Here is a 21,561-nt window from a genome sequence, read left to right as displayed (position 1 = left end):
TAATCACCCTTTGCTTTAGATATAGTATACCTATATCTAACCCTAAAATGGACACACAGATCTCCTATCAGTCACTCCTATGGCAGGCCTTAACAATCCTGAAGGCAGAGTGCTTGGAATCGTGTGAGATGGTGCTCTGGCATGAGCTGAGCCTGTCTGCGGCTTTCGGGATCCATCCCTTAGCCGTTTCCATGATATCGCATACCATATACTCTTAAGTGCATTATAATCCTCGCGGTTATGTGCCAACTCTGGTATCGCTTTATCAAAATATGTCGAGTAAGGTGTCATACGAATTGGAATACTAACCCCTCGCCAATTCTGGCGACGGGGTTAGCATTCCACCCTTCTAGAGGGACACGACATGTATGTAACCCCTAACCCCGGTTAAAGTCAGACAGAGCCTTAGCATCCACAAAATGGATGCTGCCACCGAGACACAAGTCTGCCCTCCTGCTGCTGGGAGTCCTCCCAGAGCAGGAGATAAGGACAAAGGGTTTCCTGCCAGGGGCGGTGCCAGCACCGTCCCAGACAGGGTTTTGTGTATTGTAGGTAGGCAGGGCTTTAGAGGAAGGTGACTGCACGTGGCACCCCGGTGCTCACTGTGCATAGGCTGGCTGGAACCAGCTCCAGGGTCACTCCAGACCCTGTGCTGGGGAAAAGCCCGCCAAGGAAGTGGGTGTAACCACCCCCCTCCTAGTCCCACCCATAGGGCAGGACTTAGTCGCGTGCCAGCCCCCTTTTACAGGATAAAGGTAGAGACTGGCCCCCTTCCAAATCAGATCATCTTTGAATCCTGAAACTACTTTCTGCGAAAGGAACTCAAGACTTCTTCCTAAGATTTCTCCCTTGTGACTAAGGAGTAGTCACCCTGCATCCGCAGGCACCATCTAAGAACACTGCGGTCTGCTGCAAGTCCTTCCTCCGGAATCCGACTGCCCAGCTCGACGAGAACCGGCTTCCCTGGCACCTCTGACCTCTACCCACCTCTACAGCCCAGCTGAGAACCGTGGGTGCGACGAGACCTCAAGGGACCGGCCATCTGCAAGACTGCACGACTTCTTTCCAGCAAGCCCGCCGAGTGAATTCCTGGTGAGTGCTTTGGGGTCCGAGAAGCCCCCACCCTGAGCAGCTCCAGCACCGAAGAGCAGCCCCCCAGCATCTCCACGATCTGCGTGGGGCCCTTCTGCTTTTTACTGCTCACCGCGTTGTTTGGCTACTAGCCCGCTGGCTTGTGGCCTTCCTGACGACGCCCGACGACATTTCTGCTGCTGGTCTGGTTGCTCCAGACTGGCCCTTGCTTCCCTCCATCGGAGAAGTACCCTGGACCCTCCTGGTCCACTCAAGACGCCATTTTAGGTCCACCGCGTGGGCCTTGCATTTGCCAAGACTTGTTGCCCAATCCTGGGTCCAGCGACGTCGACAGCAAGAACCTTCGTGGGACAGCTCGCACCTCCATCCTGGTCGCCGACAACGCCTCCTGGTCCGAGAGACTGCAGAGCCCAGCAGCGCCCACTCACCTGACTGCGGTGACTTCGCCCGGTGCCATCCTGGTGCCCACTTAATCACTGGCTAGTGATTCAAGAACTTGGTCCCCTCTGCTTTCAGGTTTTCTTCTTCCTTGATCCAGGCTTGGATCCATCGAACTTTTCTTCACTGGTCGCCTGCCAGCAACTTCTTCCTTCCAGGCTCCTGGTCCGGCAACGAGATCCCCGACGTCTTTTCAGACCTATGCAGCTGCAGCCCCTGGGCTAGGTAACTTCGGCACTTCGGTGTCCCAGCATAGCCTCACTATCCTAGGGTCAGGATCCACTGTCGTTTTCTTCCTACCAGGTCCGGTTCGCCCGTGAACACTAACTTTGCCTTTACTAGCTTCCATAGACTTTGTCCCGCATCCCGCGTGAGAGTGCACACTCTGCACCCGAGTCCCCTGGGTCTCCTAGTAGTAATCTAACGATTCCCTAGTCAAGTCCTAGCGATTCAAAGCCTATTAGAACTGTTACTTACCTGCTAGTAATTCGCATTCCACTTTTAAAGTAGATGGTTTTTCGTGCCCCTCGGGCATTTGTGTATAACGTGCTAACTTAAGTATTTTCGTAAGAGTTTTGTTGTGTGCCTAGCACCCTGTCCTCATAAAGAGTACAGGGTTGTTGTGATTCTAATAAATACACTGTTTATTTTCATAACACTTGTGTGGTGTCCTTTCACTGGGTGTTCAAGGGGTAATGTGATGGTAAAACAGCTGGCTTAACACGCCCTCTAGAGTCTTAGCCTTAGACTGCTCGTATCCATGCTACTAGGATAGCTGGTCTATAAGGTTGACTTACAACCAATCATCAATAAGGGTTGTTTGGACTGATATATAGTGATCACTAGAATAGTGAGCACTGCACATCAGGCCAACTTCTCACATTGGTGAGCAGCGGTTGGGATTTGAGCTTGCTGTTGTTTTACCACACATGCCCTAAGAATATCTTGTGAAAGATCACATAAGTACTAAAGGTACATATAACTTAGCTTAGAATACTCTGAGTTCTACTGAACCAGCTGTTGTAGCTCCTAGGGCTTAGCACACCCTAAACTACAACTCTAGCAAGGGATCAGTAGGCAAACATATAGTGTAGGTAAGTGCACCACTTACACCTCACTAGAAAAGCATGTCTACCCAGGGAGAATCTACTGAGACTCCCCTGGTCAGTGTTGACCCTCCACAGGTCACTTCAAGATATGCAGCTCTCAGTTTCCAGGAGATGAGACAAATCTGTGTCTCCAGGAAACTGAAGCAGGGGTCTAACCCCACCATTCCCTTTCTGATAGGTCTCTTAGAGACATATGATGCCAGAAAGCTTTCTCAGTTACATGAGAACATGCCAGCCTTAGAGGGAACCTCTGGTGATCCAGACCTCCCCAACACTGCTACAGCAGTTGAGGAGGAGGATCAAGAGGAACTCTCTGGGGATGAGGTAGACAAAGGTCTTGAGGTAGTCAGAAGGCTAACCAGGGCCAACTTAGACTTGCTTGGGCTAGGATCTGGGGGACCCCCAGTACTGACCCTAAGTAGGCCTAACCTTGGAGTTAGGAGAGATAGATCTCTTTCTAGGGACTCCATTAGATCTCTGCACTCTAATGCCTCTTCTCAGGGGAGAAGGAACTCTCCCCAGAGGAGATTGACTTCCCCTCAGAGAAGAGAGCATGAAGCAAGGATGAGACAAGCTAAACTGAGGATTGAAAGGGAAGAACTTGCCCTGGCCAAAGAGAAGCTTGCCTTTGCTAGAGAGCAGCAGATGTGTGGGCTAGCTCCCACTGGTGGCAGCAATCTCCCAAGAGATAGAGAGAAGGGTTTAGATACTAAACACCTGACTAAAATAGTGCCCCCCTTTAAGCAAGGGGATGACATCCAGAAATGGATGGCTGCTTTGGAGAGGGCCTGCACTGTGCAGGGCATTCCCCAGAGTCAGTGGGCAGCTATACTGTGGCTCTCCTTTGATGGTAAAGGTAGAGATAAGCTCCTCACTACAAGAGTGGAGGATGCTAACAATTACCAGGTCCTGAAAAATGCACTGGTTGATGGGTTTGGTTTAACCACTGAGCAGTACAGGTTGCTGTTCAGAGACACCCAGAAAACTCAGTCTCAGGACTGGTCTGACTTTGTTGATTGTGCCACTAAGGCTTTGGAAGGCTGGCTACTGGGTAGTAAGGTTACTGATTTCAAGGGATTGTATAATCTAATTATGAGAGAGCAAGTCTTAAATAATTGTCAGAACCAGTTATTACACTAGCACCTGGTAGACTCTGATCTGACCTCTCCACAAGAATTGGGTAAGAGGGCAGACAAGTGGGTCAGAACCAGGATTAGGCCCAAGAACCAAGGTGGTGACCAGAAAAAGGAATCAACCAAGCCTCAAGAGAAGGGTGGGAATAAATCTACAGATCAAACCACATCAGGGCCCCAAAAATCCTCTGAGGGGGGTGGGTCCCAGAATCCTTCCAACAACCAGAAGAAACCTTATTGTTATCCCTGTAAACAGGTGGGTCATTTAAAAACTGACAGCAGTTGCCCAAAGAATAACAATAAGGAAAACATACCCCCAAGTAACATTCCCAAACCTCCTGTTACTACTAGTAGTAATCCCCCAGGTGGTGGGAGTGCCCCCAAGAATTTGGGTGCATTTACTTTGGGAGTTCCTGGGGACTCTGGCCTAACCAGGTCCCCTGACTTAGATACTCTTGTCTGTGAGACTGGCATGGGGTTTGCCAACTTCACAACTTGTCCCAACACTTTGGGCAAGTACAGACAGGAGCCCCTCATCAATGGTATACAAGTTGAGGCCTATAGAGACACAGGGGCTAGCATCACTATGGTGACTGAGAGTCTAGTCCCCTCAAGGCAACTTTTACCTGGTGCCACATACCAGGTGACCAATATTGATGGAGTACAGAGAGATCATCCCATGGCAGTGGTCAATCTCAGCTGGGGAGGTGTCACTGGCCACAAGAGAGTGGCAGTGTCACCAAACTTGCCTGTAGATTGCCTACTGGGGAATGATTTAGAGCTCTCAGCCTGGGCTGAAGTTGAGCAAGAAACCCATTCTAAAATGGTAAATACCCATGGTAAGGTTAGTGGGGCAGTGATAGCCACAGCCCCAGTCCAAGATGTCCTCCCTGAACAGGTCAGGAGGGCTGTGCCAGTCACAGCCCAATCTCAGACAACTTCCTTCCCAGAACAGGTTGTCAAGGCTGTGATGGTCACAGCCCACACCCAAACTGAGCCCCCTCCTGAAAAGGTTGGGAGAGTTGTGATGGCCACAGCTCAAACTCAGACAGATGACAGTGTTGTGAAGCCTGAAACTATGGATCACTCCACTCAGACAGAGAGTATTGAGGAGGAAGAGAAATCTCCCTTCCCCCAGACTTTAGGACAGGATCAGCCTCCTCAGGGAACTGATCTGACCCCTTGTGAAGAAACTGCCACAGAGGTAGTCAGGCCTAGCCTGGCAGAACCCCTGATGTCAGTGGACCCTTCCAAGGTGGGACCCAGTCTGGAGCAGGTAACCTGCCCCTCTCTACCCTGCCTCAGTCAGCCCAGGGCTGTAGAGGTCAGGGAGGCCAGTGGTGGACCCCAAAGGGCCCCCTGTCCAAAAGAACTTCCCAATCAACAGATTAAGGGCACTGAAGCTAGTAATCCTAGCCAAGTGAAAATAAAACATACTCCTGAGGGATCCCCCTTAAAATTAGTTAGGGACCTCCCACAGATGGACACTGTTGGGCACAGCCAAACTTGGGACCTGAGGGCCCCAAACCTGACCTGTCCCTCCAGTAAGCCAAACAGAGGGACCCAACCTCCAGCTGTAGGTAGCCAGAGGTTGACCCTGAGAGCCCAAAACAACTCAGTCTTGGAAAGAAAGGCCTCTATGGTGGATAGTGATTGGAGGAAGCTGAGCCCAAAGTTAGTGGAGCCTCACTTCAGTACTCCATTTCAGCACCAGCCTTTTTCTTTGACAAAACACACCACAGGTAGAGATTCCCTATGGTGGAGACCCTCAGACACCCTTAGGGTGAGGGATTGCTTAGTGGACCATGAGATAGGGGGTAACCATGCCAGTGCTGGTACTTCCTTTAATGGCCACTCAGGCAATATAGGCTTACCTGGCAAGGATAGCCTTATCTCCTTTCGTTTGGGGGGGGGTTATGTAGGAAGGTATCCCTGACTATGGTTGCCCCCAACTTTTTGCCTGGTGTTTTGCTGGTTTTCTGACTTAGTTGACCTGAGGCCCTGCTATTCAGGACCTCAGGCCCACTGCTCTCTCTGTAAAATGGATTCCATGTACCTTAGGTACATATCTAAATTGGATACTGAGTCACCTTATCAGTCCCTGTACAGTGTACCTTAGGTACCCAGGGCATAGGTGTACCCAGGGCCTACCAGGGGCTGCAGCATGTATTATGCCACCCCTGGCTGGCCATCCAAATCTGACACAACTGGCTGCTTGACATCTGGGGCAAGGTGGTGTAATCACCCTTTGCTTTAGATATAGTATACCTATATCTAACCCTAAAATGGACACACAGATCTCCTATCAGTCACTCCTATGGCAGGCCTTAACAATCCTGAAGGCAGAGTGCTTGGAATCGTGTGAGATGGTGCTCTGGCATGAGCTGAGCCTGTCTGCGGCTTTCGGGATCCATCCCTTAGCCGTTTCCATGATATCGCATACCATATACTCTTAAGTGCATTATAATCCTCGCGGTTATGTGCCAACTCTGGTATCGCTTTATCAAAATATGTCGAGTAAGGTGTCATACGAATTGGAATACTAACCCCTCGCCAATTCTGGCGACGGGGTTAGCATTCCACCCTTCTAGAGGGACACGACATGTATGTAACCCCTAACCCCGGTTAAAGTCAGACAGAGCCTTAGCATCCACAAAATGGATGCTGCCACCGAGACACAAGTCTGCCCTCCTGCTGCTGGGAGTCCTCCCAGAGCAGGAGATAAGGACAAAGGGTTTCCTGCCAGGGGCGGTGCCAGCACCGTCCCAGACAGGGTTTTGTGTATTGTAGGTAGGCAGGGCTTTAGAGGAAGGTGACTGCACGTGGCACCCCGGTGCTCACTGTGCATAGGCTGGCTGGAACCAGCTCCAGGGTCACTCCAGACCCTGTGCTGGGGAAAAGCCCGCCAAGGAAGTGGGTGTAACCACCCCCCTCCTAGTCCCACCCATAGGGCAGGACTTAGTCGCGTGCCAGCCCCCTTTTACAGGATAAAGGTAGAGACTGGCCCCCTTCCAAATCAGATCATCTTTGAATCCTGAAACTACTTTCTGCGAAAGGAACTCAAGACTTCTTCCTAAGATTTCTCCCTTGTGACTAAGGAGTAGTCACCCTGCATCCGCAGGCACCATCTAAGAACACTGCGGTCTGCTGCAAGTCCTTCCTCCGGAATCCGACTGCCCAGCTCGACGAGAACCGGCTTCCCTGGCACCTCTGACCTCTACCCACCTCTACAGCCCAGCTGAGAACCGTGGGTGCGACGAGACCTCAAGGGACCGGCCATCTGCAAGACTGCACGACTTCTTTCCAGCAAGCCCGCCGAGTGAATTCCTGGTGAGTGCTTTGGGGTCCGAGAAGCCCCCACCCTGAGCAGCTCCAGCACCGAAGAGCAGCCCCCCAGCATCTCCACGATCTGCGTGGGGCCCTTCTGCTTTTTACTGCTCACCGCGTTGTTTGGCTACTAGCCCGCTGGCTTGTGGCCTTCCTGACGACGCCCGACGACATTTCTGCTGCTGGTCTGGTTGCTCCAGACTGGCCCTTGCTTCCCTCCATCGGAGAAGTACCCTGGACCCTCCTGGTCCACTCAAGACGCCATTTTAGGTCCACCGCGTGGGCCTTGCATTTGCCAAGACTTGTTGCCCAATCCTGGGTGCAGCGACGTCGACAGCAAGAACCTTCGTGGGACAGCTCGCACCTCCATCCTGGTCGCCGACAACGCCTCCTGGTCCGAGAGACTGCAGAGCCCAGCAGCGCCCACTCACCTGACTGCGGTGACTTCGCCCGGTGCCATCCTGGTGCCCACTTAATCACTGGCTAGTGATTCAAGAACTTGGTCCCCTCTGCTTTCAGGTTTTCTTCTTCCTTGATCCAGGCTTGGATCCATCGAACTTTTCTTCACTGGTCGCCTGCCAGCAACTTCTTCCTTCCAGGCTCCTGGTCCGGCAACGAGATCCCCGACGTCTTTTCAGACCTATGCAGCTGCAGCCCCTGGGCTAGGTAACTTCGGCACTTCGGTGTCCCAGCATAGCCTCACTATCCTAGGGTCAGGATCCACTGTCGTTTTCTTCCTACCAGGTCGGGTTCGCCCGTGAACACTAACTTTGCCTTTACTAGCTTCCATAGACTTTGTCCCGCATCCCGCGTGAGAGTGCACACTCTGCACCCGAGTCCCCTGGGTCTCCTAGTAGTAATCTAACGATTCCCTAGTCAAGTCCTAGCGATTCCAAAGCCTATTAGAACTGTTACTTACCTGCTAGTAATTCGCATTCCACTTTTAAAGTAGATGGTTTTTCGTGCCCCTCGGGCATTTGTGTATAACGTGCTAACTTAAGTATTTTCGTAAGAGTTTTGTTGTGTGCCTAGCACCCTGTCCTCATAAAGAGTACAGGGTTGTTGTGATTCTAATAAATACACTGTTTATTTTCATAACACTTGTGTGGTGTCCTTTCACTGGGTGTTCAAGGGGTAATGTGATGGTAAAACAGCTGGCTTAACACGCCCTCTAGAGTCTTAGCCTTAGACTGCTCGTATCCATGCTACTAGGATAGCTGGTCTATAAGGTTGACTTACAACCAATCATCAATAAGGGTTGTTTGGACTGATATATAGTGATCACTAGAATAGTGAGCACTGCACATCAGGCCAACTTCTCACACGGACCCAAGTCGGAACTGGTGGATCCAAGATTTGCAACTTTGAGCCCTCTTCATTAGACTGAGTTATCTTTCTCGTCGCAGAAAGTTTAAAATGCGTAGTATAAAATGACTGTTGAGCAGAACAACCATGAGGTCGTGATGTCGCACTCAGTGGTAATTGGTAAATGATGATGACGTGATTGTGTACTGCCTGCTTTGGTATGAAAGCTTTTCAACAGATGTCACTCTTCGCAAAGAGGTTATATAGCCACTGGACTGGTGCAATTTGTGCAACACCTCCTTCATGAAATTATATTTTTCTTTGCAAATGAGCCTCACGTGAGACAAAACCTGGAGGATGAAGCTCCAATCATCCGAAGCAATGCAGGGATATCAATCCCCAAACATGCCGTTGGTTTGGTGAGGATGTGGCTTAACGGCTAGAACGGCCGACTATGAACCTGGGGAACCGGGTTGGCGTCAGGAGGGAGGCAGGCTCAAACATCCTGTGATTCTGGGCAAATCATTTACTCTCCCTGTGCTTAGAAATGAATCTGTCCCCCTATAATCCAGCTGGTGCTCAGCTGCGTGGCACGGTGGCACTGGGCATTAAATTCGGAGAGGCCGCGGCCCGCCGGGCTGTTGATGAAAACTCCCCCCAGTCCCAGCATATTAGTTTCCCTTCTGTCCCGAGGGCAGTAGCTTGCGTTCAAAATAAATGTGAGGACTCGGAGTATTTAGGAATGCAGCGTGCTTTCTCACAACTTCACAAGGCTGAAAATCGGCTTCTGTAGAGTAGTCTCTGCTGAACTGGCCCCCGCGCTAAACAGGAGACAATTTAACGCCCATAACACTCCTTAGCACACGTTTTTTGTATCATATAGAAGGTACATGTGTTTTCACAATACATCCATCAAGCATTCCTCAATAATTAAAAATGAGATCCTTGTCATTCAGGGTTGTTGATTGGTGTTGTTTATTTCTGGAGACGTCACAGCCAACACGTGTTTCGTCGTTAGGGAATGTAACCCTCGACTTTACCGACCGACGGCAGTGGGGACCGAACTAGACACACGAAGGGCAAAGCGAAAGCGGCCTAATGAAGAACCGGCACTCCGGCTCGACCCAAAAGAACTGAATATCACGAACGAGTCCCCGTACAGAACCCCTTGAGGGTTGGAAGTATCACCTCAAAAACAACAGAGAAATTGTCCGGATTATAGCCTTGAGAAAGTCGAGGGTTACATTCCCTAACGACGAAACACGTGTTGGCTGTGACGTCTCCAGAAATAAACAACACCAATCAACAACCCTGAATGACAAGGATCTCATTTTTAATTATTGAGGAATGCTTGATGGATGTATTGTGAAAACACATGTACCTGCTATATGATACAAAAAACGTGTGCTAAGGAGTGTTATGTACTTTTGTGGCCCTAGCCTAATGTAAAGGAGGAAGTGTGGTTCTCTTTTCCTTATAGCACCGTTACTAAATTAAAATAAGTCAGTCAAGATTTAAATAAGGTGTACTTTCCTCTGAGGCGCCAGAACCTAGTATAATACCACCAGTCAAGCTCAAAAAAGACAATTTAACGCCACTCGCCGTACTATAAACCATGAACCGATCTGTAGACATATCCGACAAGAAACACCACGAGGTCTGGCAGAACGTCGTCATCGAACCTATTCCTGCACTTAAAATCCCAGGTCTTGAGGAAGAGTCACTGCATCCTTTTTAGGTCGAGGACCGAAGGCTGCGCTTGCGCAGTCTCTGGGAGGAGATTTGATGTTTTGGAGTATGGGGGAGGAGATTTAATGATTTGGAGTATGGGGGCTTGAACCCGCCTCTCTACTCCATTCTCCTCCATTGGCTGGCTTCCTAAACGGAGGCCAGCCATTGGAGGAGAGGGGTGTCACTCCAATAAAGCCCCGTCTCTTTCGGATTCGGGGGCGTTTTTTTGCGTTCTTTCGACTGTGACGTCATCCGACACTCAGAACGCCAAAACACGCCCCCGATTCCGAAAATTTCAGAAGCTTGCGTCCGCCATTTTTTTTTTGTGACCCGAACAGCTGCTGTGTGGTGGCCGCTGCCGGAGCTCCTTCTACTGCAGCAAGGAGCACCAGCGTTAGGACTGGAAGAAGCACAAGCTGGTGTGTAAAGGGGGCGAGCAGCCTAATGGCAACACTGCCACTCCCACCTCTAGCACCGGCGGTTCTGCCACTCCAGTGAACAAGGGTTCAGTCACTGGGGCCTTTGACACTACTAACGCTGGGGCCTCGACCACCCCTACCACTGCTGCCTCCGCCAGCCCAGGTGGCAATGATGCTACGCCGGATGTCGCCCCCCAGCAACCCCCTGAACCACAGCCGCTGGCCGCCGAGGACTACACTGAGCGGTCAGGGCGGTTCATGACTGCAGCCGTCGGTGGGGGCTCGCGATGCGGGGCACTGAATGGGCAGAGCCGGGGCCCGCCACCTTCGCAGCGACTGGCTCGAGAGTACCTGCTGCCATGCATGGAGAAGCACGGCATCTGCGTGCTCGACTACTTCCTGGGCCCGGTGGCGGGTGAGGGCGTTGCGCGGGAGGTGCGCGCGCTGCGAGGCACGGGTCGCTTTACGGACGGGCAGTTAGTGAGCCAGAAGAGCGACTCGTCGCAGACCAGATCACCTGGGTGAGGGCAGCGAGCCCGAATGCAAGGCCATCGGGGGCCTGATGAGTTGCATGGACGACCTAATCCGGCACTGTAACGGGAGGCTCGGCAACTTCAGAATCAACGGAAGGACCAAGGTAAGTGCTACCGCTGTCGTCCCTCCTTCACTTATTTTCTGAGCCTTCCAGTCACTTGCCTTGTATGCCCGAGTATTGACAACAGGTATTGTGTGAACCATTCTTTCCTGAAAGCTTTCTGCTCCATATGCCTACCCTCTCCGGCAGATATTTTCTACTCCCCGAATCTGCATCTCGTCCTTGGCAGGTGTCTGCATAATGAGATGGCAGGCGTCTGGGTATGAGGCTGGCAGGGGTCTGGATATGAGGCTGGCAGGGGTCTGGATATGATGCTGGCAGGGGTCTGGGTATATTGCTGGCAGTGGTCTGGATACGAGGCAGGCAGGGGTCTGGGTATGAGGCTGGCAGGGCTCTGGATATGAGGCTGGCAGGGGTCTGGAAACGAGGCTTTAAGGTAATTGGGGAAGTCCTAGCAACACATGGGGCCGTGGGAAGTTCCCTGCAATGTAATTATAGCTTTCTGTGCTCAGGACTTCTGAAACGGGCTTTGTGTTAGAAATAAAAGTGCTCTTTGAATCCCTGCGCTTGACAGCAACCATCCCAGTGTAGTTAGTCTTTCATGTACGGTGCCGCGGCCAGTAGTGGGTCCTCGGTGCCAATCAAACCAATTGATGATGGACCGAAATAGAATGTTCTCGAATGCAAGAGCAGATGCCGAGTCGTTTGTTTACTCTGCCCTTTCAGTGCATGTTCTTGGCACACGGCTCCCGGGGGCTGCAGCTCTGCCCTTCCTATATCCAGGGGCACGTACGTACCCCGGGCCTCTGCATTCACTGGCTGTTTTTGTTTCCACCACCCCCCCGGGGGCCTGCTCCGTGCATTCACTCCTCCTCTTCCAGCGGTGCACATGTGTGAATGTTCCTACACCCGCAGGCCTCGCCCTCTTTGTGCGCGCGGCGCCTCGAGGCGCTTCGTATTTACTGCCTGCGAGTCGTGCAAAGCGTTCGAGGGCGCAGGTAAACATTCCCAAACAAAGGGTAGGAATACACTGCATTTGGGAAGGAAGCGATGCTGTGGAAACAGGGGGCAGGAAAGCGTGAGAGGTGTGCTCAAAAATAACTTGTGAGTGTAAATTATGCATTCGGATGCTCCAGCGGAACAGACGCTAGTAGGCAGGGTTCCGCATAATAAGATGGCAGAGTTCTGGGTATGAGACTGGCAGGGGTCTGGGTATGAGGCTGGCAGGGGTCCGCATAATGAGATGGCAGGGGTCTGGGTATGAGGCTGGTAGGGGTCTGGATATGAGGCTGGCAGGGGTCTGGATATGAGGCTGGCAGGGGTCTGGGTATGAGGCTGGCAGGGGTCTGCATAAGGGGCTGGCAGGGGTCTGGGTATGAGGCTGGCAGGGGTCTGGGTATGAGGCCGGCAGGGGTCTGCATAATGAGATGGCAGGGGTCTGGATACGAGGCTGGCAGGGGCCTGGGTATGATGCTGGCAGGGGTCTGGGTATATTGCTGATAGGGGTCTGGATACGAGGCTGGCAGGGGTCTGGGTATGAGGCTGGCAGGGTTCTGGATACGAGGTTGGCAGGGGTCTGGAAATGAGGCTGGCACTGTCCTGGATATGTTGCTGCCATGGGTCTGGATACGAGGCTGGCAGGGGTCTGGATACGAGGCTGGCAGGGGTCTGGGTATGTTGCTGGCAAGGGTCTGGGTATGAGTCTGGCAGGGCTCTGGGTATGAGGCTCGCAGGGGTCTGGATACGAAGCTGGCAGGCGTCTGTATACGAGGCTGGCAGGGGTCTGGGTATGAGGCTGGCAGGGGTCTGTGTGTGTGTGTGAGGGGCTCTGTGTGTGGGGGGCTCTGTGTGTGTGGGGCTCTGTGTGTGTGGGGGGGCTCTGTGTGTGTGGGGGGCTCTGTGTGTGTGGGGAGGCTCTGTGTGTGTGGGGGGGGCTTTGTGTGTATGGGGGCTCTGTGTGTGGGGGGCTCTGTGTGTGTGTGGGGCTCTGTGTGTGTGGGGCTCTGTGTGTGTGTGGGGGGCTCTGTGTGTGTGTGTCTGTGGCTCTGTGTGGGTGGCTCTGTATGTGTGTGTGGGTGGCTTTGTGTGTGTGGCTCTGTCTGGGTGTAAATGCAATAGGTCATGCATTTGCGAGCTATTAAGCTATTGGCAATGTAAATGACAATGCCATTTATTTATGATTTAAAAAAAAAAAATGTCATGAGCAATGCCAATAGCTCTACCTTTAATAATGCCGAGACCATTGCATTGTAAATGCTTGTTTTACATTTGGATATGCTCCTGGGCTAACACAGCCTTACCACTGGTCATGTGAGCTCCGGGAGTTTCATTGCAACAGCACAGAGACTGGTTGAGTGAGGGAGTGAGGCAGATCCTGTGGGTAGGGTGACCAGAATTTTAAATCCAAATACCGGAACATTTCACAAAAATAGAAGAAGGACTACAACTGTACTTCAAGAGATGAGAGCACTCCTCGGTAGAGAATTACAGAACAGGCAGTAAGAACATACATAAAATGTAATTTCTAAACCCAGTAGCTTGCCTGTTAATCAAATTGCTTTCTTGGAACAACTGCTAACTTTCCCTGCTTTGTAAAACATAAAAAAACACTGTTTTCAGTCGACCCTCTCTGAAAACCTGGACATGAGCTAAATTTCTTGAAATTTGCTGGGACAGCTGGTTAAAAACGGGGAACGTCCTGGCAAAACGGGGACTCCTGGTCACCCTACCTGTAGGGGTGTCTGGCACAAAAGTGTGAGCATGTGTAAGTGTGGCAGGATGAGAGGGATGTGTGAGAGGAAGAGAGCATGCAGAAGAAGAGTTGGCTGATTAGGTCATGTGTGAGAGGGCATGTGATAATGCATGTACAAAAGTGTGAGACACCATTGGACACAAAGACTGTTAGATGGCATACAGCGGACGAGTCTGAGCATTGAGAAGAAGGCATGGACAGAAAGGACCTTTTTCAAGAAATGTGCCTTGATTCTGAAGTGAACCCCCCTGGAGAAAGCTCTGTGGGAAAGGTGTGTGAATGATTGACAAGCGGTTCTTTTCTTTGCATGTCCCATTATGGCTCATTATTTACATGTTCATTCCACACCTTCACAGTGATACAATGTCCAGTGAAAACAGCATGCATGAGAAAGAATTAATAGACAAACTGCTTTCTAGTGAGAGGAAAGATTTTAGGCGTGTGACCGACAGAGATCAATAGACATGGACATGTAAAATGTGAAAATAAAAAGCGGGGTGTTGGAGACAAAGGAAGTGGTATGGAGTAAGTATGCCAATCAGTTTACACCCACCACTTTCAAATGTCACCAGCTGCCCCTGCTAACAAACCACAATTACTCCCTAACAATAGCTCTCATTCCCTATACTGGGCTGTCAAAAAATATGCCTACGGCCTTTCTCCTTTGAGACCTCCATGATCCTTCAGTAAAATGTATTTCTATTATTGTTTTTTAACTGCAAGCAATCCTACTGCCTTCATTACTAGAGAGTCAGCTTACGTAGCTGTACTACTAGAGGGCGCCTAATGTCATTTTTGTGTTTTTGACGCTTAGAAACCAGTACTTATGCCACTTGATAAAATTGAAGATTCTGCCAAAGGACCCTGTATTGCTTAAACCCCAGGCTTCCCAATAAATTCTGACAAGACTCTGATACACAGTAATTGGATCTAGACAAAATGTTTGAAATTGTGGGGATGAGGGATGGCAGTACGAGGGGACGGCAGGATCAATCTTGCTGGGGCCAGCAGGTGGTTTCAACCGTTTTGTGACTCACCCTTCCTTAGTGCTTTAGCCATGTCCCATCTAGAGCCCTCCGATTGGAGATGGTCTGACTTTAAGAGCACAATCGAGGCTGTTTGGTGTAAAACCCTGTGCAAAATTGGCCTCTTTCAGGCTGGAGGGGGTGGAGGGAGAGGGCGGGGGCTTATGAATTTGATTGTATAGGTTCTGGGAGGTCCCTATCTGTGAATGTGAAAGAGAGCGAATGGGTGCACCCAGAAGAGTGGAAAGAGGGCTCTGTGGAGGAAAGAAGGGACAGATGTACATAGACATTCCTTTATGAGTGCCTAATAGCAAATCTTTGTGATTCGCTATTAGGAATTCACATACAGCTATGTATAACAGTGTATTTTACACTGTTCATGATTCTGAATGGGTCGCGAGGTACCTGCCTCATTAATATTTATGAGACATGTCGCCATTTGTGACCCATTGGGAATGGCTAGGACTCTCAGGGATGGTGGCCTGCAGGGGTCAGGAGGCAACCATGTCTGTAACGGCTTTTTAAATAAAGCAGTTTTTAAGCCAAGCCTAGCGGCAGCGCGCATGCAATGCTCGCTCTGCGAGGCATACTGTATTGGAGTATGCACTGGATGCCCCGCCCACTCTGCACCCATATTTGTCAATGGCTTGTGTCATTGTCCTTCGTAAATGTGGCTTATGATTCGTAAATAGGCTTGTTGGACCCTCCTTGGTACTGCCTTGTCTGCATTTGTTACCTCTCATAATGACTGGACCTTTTACTTGGCTTGTTACAGGTTATGCATTATAAGTCAGTGACCAATATTTTGTTTATTGACACTGATGGGGACAATGGCAGCTGCTTTTTGCATTTGCAGTGCGTCCACATAGGGCAATAGAGGCCGCTTTTCTTACGGAGCGCTATGTCGCTCTAACTTGCATGCTGTTTGCGGCGCCTGCTTCAGGGACACCACGCTCAGTTTCAATTTTTTTTACTTTCATTCTGAGTGCTGCGCCTGCTTTAGGGACACCGTGCTTTTTTTTTTTTTTTTACTTTAATAGTGAGCTCAGCGCCCACTTCACGAACACCGCGCTCTGCAATACAATAGGTATCGCTTTTTGAAAAAGTTTAAACTATTGGTATTGTAAACGACAATGCCTTTTAATATTATAAAAGGAATTGCCATTTACAATGCAAATAGCTCAAAATTTTGCAATTGCGAGACCAATTGCATTATAAATCCTTGTTTATTTTGAAATGCAGCCCATTTCCGTTTAAGGAAAGCGGGATGCATTTAAAAAAGAAAAAATTTAAATGCCTTTTTAATTTTTTTAAGAGTAGGCAAGGGTCTGTGGGGCCACTGCCTGCTCTTAAAAATTGCAGGCAATCACATTCACTAAGGGGACCCCTTCCCATTTGGAATGGATTACCACTTCCTTCACAGAGTTGGTAAAGTATGAATGTTTTGCAACTGCATTCCGGTCGCAAAACATTCATGAATGCCCCTACGACTCCATATTAGGAAGGGTCGCCCTTAGCACACCCCCTTTCTAATAGCAACTGGCAAACCCAATCTGCGATTCAGTAATAGCTTACTGAATCGCAAATAGGGCTTTGTATGATTAAAAATGCTTTTTTCTGGTTGCAAACAACCCAATTCTGCTAATCGGGCTGTTTGCAAGCAGAGAAAAGCTTTGTACATCTGGCCCGAAATAAGATGGACGAGATGTGGAGAGAAAAAGATGTTCATGTCTGTCACAGAGTAAACATAACAGGAGTGATTGAGACACTCTGCAGACCACTACCCCTCAGTAATGTTAAATTCACAATCTCACAATTTCAGAGTTACAATATTTCGATTATTAAATATTAACGAGAAGATCATTGTTGTTACTCATTTATCTAAAGCAACTAACAACCTTTGACAAAGTCAATAGTGCTGGAGGTTTTAGGTATGTGCCACTTGTGTTATATATATCGTGATGCAATAACATCTCAGTGAGAAACCAAAGTACCAGTCAGATGGCACAGGAGGGGAACCACAGAATTCTAGTTTACCTAAATTACATAGGGCACATTCCTTATTGAGAGGCCCACGTTTTTCATGGCACTTAAAGCCCTGCCCTTAAGTCAATAAACAAGACATGTCTAAATCACATACCCATAAGTTTATGAACAAGACATGAGATCCCTTTAACAACGAAACAACACACCCATAGCTCAATGAACAAGACATGGGACCTCTCTAACTTCTAAATTAAACACCCAGAACTCAACGAAACAAGAAATGGGACCTACCTAACTTCTAAATTACACACCCATAGCTCAATGAACAAAACATAACCTCTCTAACATCTAAATCAGACACCCATAGATCAATTAACAAGATATGGAACTTCTCTCATATCTAAATCACACACCCATAACTTAATAAACAAGATATGATGTCTCTAACGTTTAAATCAGGCGCCCACATCTTAATGAACAACACATGGGACCCCTTACCACCTAAATTACACACCCATAACTAAATGAACAAGACATGACCTCTCTAACATCTATATGACACACCCATAACTGAACGAACAAGACATGTGACCCTTCTAAAATTGAAATCACACACGCATAACTTAATGAACAAGACATGTGACCCCTCGAACATTGAAATCACACACGCATAACTGAATGAACAAGACATGTGACCCCTCTAACATTGAAATCACACACGCATAACTGAATGAACAAGACATAGGACCTCTCTAACTTTTAAATCACACACGCATAACTGAATGAAAAAGACATGTCACTCCTCTAACATCTAAATTACACACCCATAACTCAATGAACAAGACATGGTACATATAAACCACATATGCATGCATAACTGAATGAACAAGATATGTGACCTCTCTAACATCTAAATCACACATGCATAACTCAATAAACAAGACATGAGACCCCTAAAACATCTAAGATGAACACACATAACAATGTACAAGACATGTGACCTCGCTAACATCCATCTAAATCACACATGCATAACTCAAAAACAAGTCATGAGACCCCTATAACATCTAAGCTGAGCACACATAACAATGTACAAGACATGTGACCTCGCTAACATCCATCTAAATCACACATGTGTAACTCAACGAACAAGACAGTTGAGCTCTCTAACATCTAAATCACACACCCATAAATCAATGAACAGAACACAGGAACTCTCTAACATCTAAATGAGACACCCATACCTCAATGAACAGGACAATGTAATTCAATGAGAGTTGTGTCAGCACTCAATACCCAAAGCATATCGTCTCAGGGAGACCCAGACTGGCCTCTGATGGAAATCCTGGAATCGCATGCTAAAAGGAACAGCACTGCAAGAAGCTGTGTTCAATACACAAGCAATAACCCAATGTAACAAACTTACCACATTTTTTATGATCTCGTCTTTGCCATCCTGGCGCTGCACCTTCAGCAGGTGATAACAGAAGTCGAAGAGGTCAAAGCGGCGCTGCTGTCCCAGCAGGACAATGATGGCACAGCCGGCCCAGTTCAGGCCATCCCCAAAACACTGCCTGCCAAAATAAGATGGAACACAATGGTGAATTGTCTACCAGTGAAGGGAAGAATATGGGCTTAAAGACATCAGGGACAGGAGCGAGGGATAATGAGGGAGAGAAGTATAGAAAGGTGACTGAGGACAGAGACAGGCCAGGATGGTAAAAGATATGTAGGGCTGAAGTGGAAGTGGTCCATTTAGCTCCATTAAAACCTCTCACTGAGGCAGGACATGTGCTCAGTCTACTCACACCACTTACAGAAGGCTCTGTAACAGGGCCCGGCGCCCCGCGTGAGGGAGAATACGTGCCCTGCTCAGTGTGGCACTAACTCAGATTCTATGCCCTGTACAGCACTGAGGGACAAATGTGCACTAAGATATGACATACTTGGCAAAGGATGTTTGCCATTAAGGGCAATCAGCACTCTTTACCCAAAGATACTTTACGAATATACCTCTCTGATAGTACCTTTAAACCCTCAGCTATTGCCACGTGACTGGACTAAGGGGCAGGAATTGATGACTATTGCGGCAGTAATCTGTCCATGGTGTCAGAACACGTGACAAATACCGAAGGCAGTAAGTGCACAGCACTGGGCTATGCTGAGTGGCACTGCACATTCTACAGACAGGCATATTTACGTGGCAGTGGTCTAACTGCAGCCCACAAGCAAGCATCGTGAGCAGAGAGAGGGAAAAGCAGTTAGGATTGGCAGATGCTGTGGACTGACACACTTACTCAGCTGTGAACTCGTTGGTCCCCACTGGAATGCAATAGACAAACTGCATGGCGCTCCAGAGGCGGTGGAACTCCACGCACTCGTCCACATGCATGACGCCATTGGTGGGGGGCGGGCCCCGCCAGATGGCGTCCTGCAGGTAGCTGCGGATGCGGGTCAGGATCACCTCGAACATAGACAGGCCGCAGCACAGGCGCTCCTTGGTCAGCAGGTCCCCTTCTCGGGCAATGGCGATTTGCTGGAATTGGGGTGAGCGGGAAAAGAAAAACTGAGCTTTAAATCCAGACTGTCTCTGCCCTTGCGATGGTCTCAGTAAAGACAAGAACATATGCAGATTCATACGACACCCTACGCCCACACAAACACACACTTATACACATGCATGCACACACACTAGCACACACTCACAAACCCACCAACTCCCCCCTCCGCAAGAGGTGATTATGCAAGAAACGGATCTGTGTGAAAATGAAGAATGCTATAATAAAGAACAGCAGAATAACTAACTCATAATGAAAGAAAGCACAGCGACAAACTTTTATTTTGCAACATTTCATGAAACCGAGGAATCAAGGAAGACATAATGTCCAATATAGGGCATCAACAATATCTCTTGCCATTCTTTCTTCTTCTTTCTACATCTAACAGTAAATCTTAACCGTGTGCATTGCTACCTTTCATTTACCGTATTGCGAACCTTAATCCTTACTTACCCTAATTTAACCCTTAACTAACATTAGCCCTTAATCCTTCTGTATCCCAAACCCACTTTGAACACTGATCCTAACCATATTTTTTAACGCATACACATCTCCAGTTTCTTCCTTAGCCATATTTTAACTGTTGCATTGTTTGCTTTTTAATTTCGAAACTTTACATTAATGGTCATTTTTTCTTCATTATGAACTTTTTTCATTTTGGATTCATGAGTATTGTATTTATTATTAAGTTTAGGCAGGGCGGGGCTCTCAGTCTGATATCGCAAGAGACAGGCACGGAGCGAGCACTGTCATCACAAGAGACAGGTGGAGAGCGGACACTGACATCTCAAGAGGCAGGATGAGGTGCAGTCACAGATGTCCCATGAGCAGGCCAAGGTAAACACTGGATGACGTGTTTGTGCTGCCGGCTCATGCAGGACACACAGCCTGATCTGTAATAATCAACCATGAGTAAATAAAGCACACACGATAAAACAAGACAGACCCAAGCACTGCTTCTTGTAGCCCAGCATGGGCATATCAGAATCGGAAGAGGCATAAAACTGAAAGAGTTTGTGGAACACGGAGGAACCAGTCATCGCGTACTTTATGAATGTTGTGCCAGCCTGTTAGCATTCCCATAAAATGCCAGCACCGGGCACTCACCAGCCACGAAAGACTCTCAGATTGGATCAAACCAGATCTGAGACAGCAGCTCTGAAGCACCCACCGATTATATCAAAGAGTGAAGCAGCTCTATACTGCCCTCAGACAATGCCTGAACCGGACTCCAAGTACCTCAGACTTCTCAGGCCATATTAAACGCATGTTCTCGCCCCTCAAAACATTCCAGATCATATTAGGAGGAGGCACCAACTCCTCTGCATTATACCCTGATCATGCCAGAACGAGGCAGTACCTTGGCACAGGCACATCAGAAGAGAAGCAAACACCTACTCCCTACTGCCCTAAAACATATAAGAATGTATCAGAATCAGCATCAACGCTTTAGTGGACTGAGATCATATCTGAACCAGACCCAGGCCTGTTAATGATCTCAGTTTACATCGACTCAGATACCGGCCACTCAGTGCCTACAAGGTACGTCATGAATAGGCACCCTTCTATAGATGCCATGGAATCATGCCAGGGTAAGGCACAACCACTCAGTATCTCCCTTCTGTCTACAGTGAAGTCCCTGAACAGACTTGAGCACAGTGTAACTAAAAGCAGAAAAAAGATTCAGATACATAAGCCTGGCCCATTCGTATATCCGTAAATCTCCAAGGTTGATATAAGACTAAGGAATTCAATTTAGAACCTGGCAGAGTGGGAGGAACTCAGCGGTCCCCTATCCCATTTAGAGCCGGGGGGGAGCACTGGGATTCTGATGGTTGAGCATCTCCTACTCCCAGGTAGGACACACCACACCTACAGCCCGTCCGCCTGAGAGCTGTCAGCTCATTCCTACAGTCATCCCAGCTTACGTAGGCTGGGGCGACCATCACAAGATTTCCACGCCCCGGGCAAGGAAGTCACTCAATGGCCTCCTCAAGCAGAGAGAAACTCCCTCCATGGTAGGGTCATTTACATTTTTGTTTTTGACTCCTGCGTTGGTAGTTTATTTTAGAAAAACAAAAAAACTTGGTG

The 21,561-nt window shown here is 48.9% G+C and overlaps 1 protein-coding gene and 1 pseudogene across 4 annotated transcripts in view; one reads left to right on the top strand and one right to left on the bottom strand.

Annotated features, from left to right (window-relative positions):
* The window catches only part of LOC144767262 (egl nine homolog 1-like), a 36,008-nt pseudogene extending 21,230 nt beyond the window's left edge, over positions 1-14,778 (top strand).
* Positions 1-21,561, bottom strand: part of CYFIP2 (cytoplasmic FMR1 interacting protein 2) — a 197,798-nt gene that overhangs the window by 26,878 nt on the left and 149,359 nt on the right. For 2 of the 4 annotated variants that reach the window (XM_078653715.1, XM_078653714.1), the window contains 2 exons: positions 19,210-19,448; positions 18,339-18,486 (listed from right to left, as the gene is read on the bottom strand). In XM_078653715.1, the coding sequence (XP_078509841.1) occupies positions 18,339-18,486; positions 19,210-19,448 (387 nt within the window). Of the gene's footprint in view, positions 1-18,338; positions 18,487-19,209; positions 19,479-21,561 lie in introns of all 4 variants that reach the window. The other 2 variants (XM_078653712.1, XM_078653713.1) reach the window with 1 other exon arrangement.

This window comes from Lissotriton helveticus, chromosome 7, assembly GCF_964261635.1.
Source record: "Lissotriton helveticus chromosome 7, aLisHel1.1, whole genome shotgun sequence".
Lineage (NCBI taxonomy): Eukaryota > Metazoa > Chordata > Amphibia > Caudata > Salamandridae > Lissotriton > Lissotriton helveticus.
The sequence above is the reverse complement of the archived record's forward strand: the minus strand, read 5'-3'. Positions and strand labels throughout refer to the sequence as shown.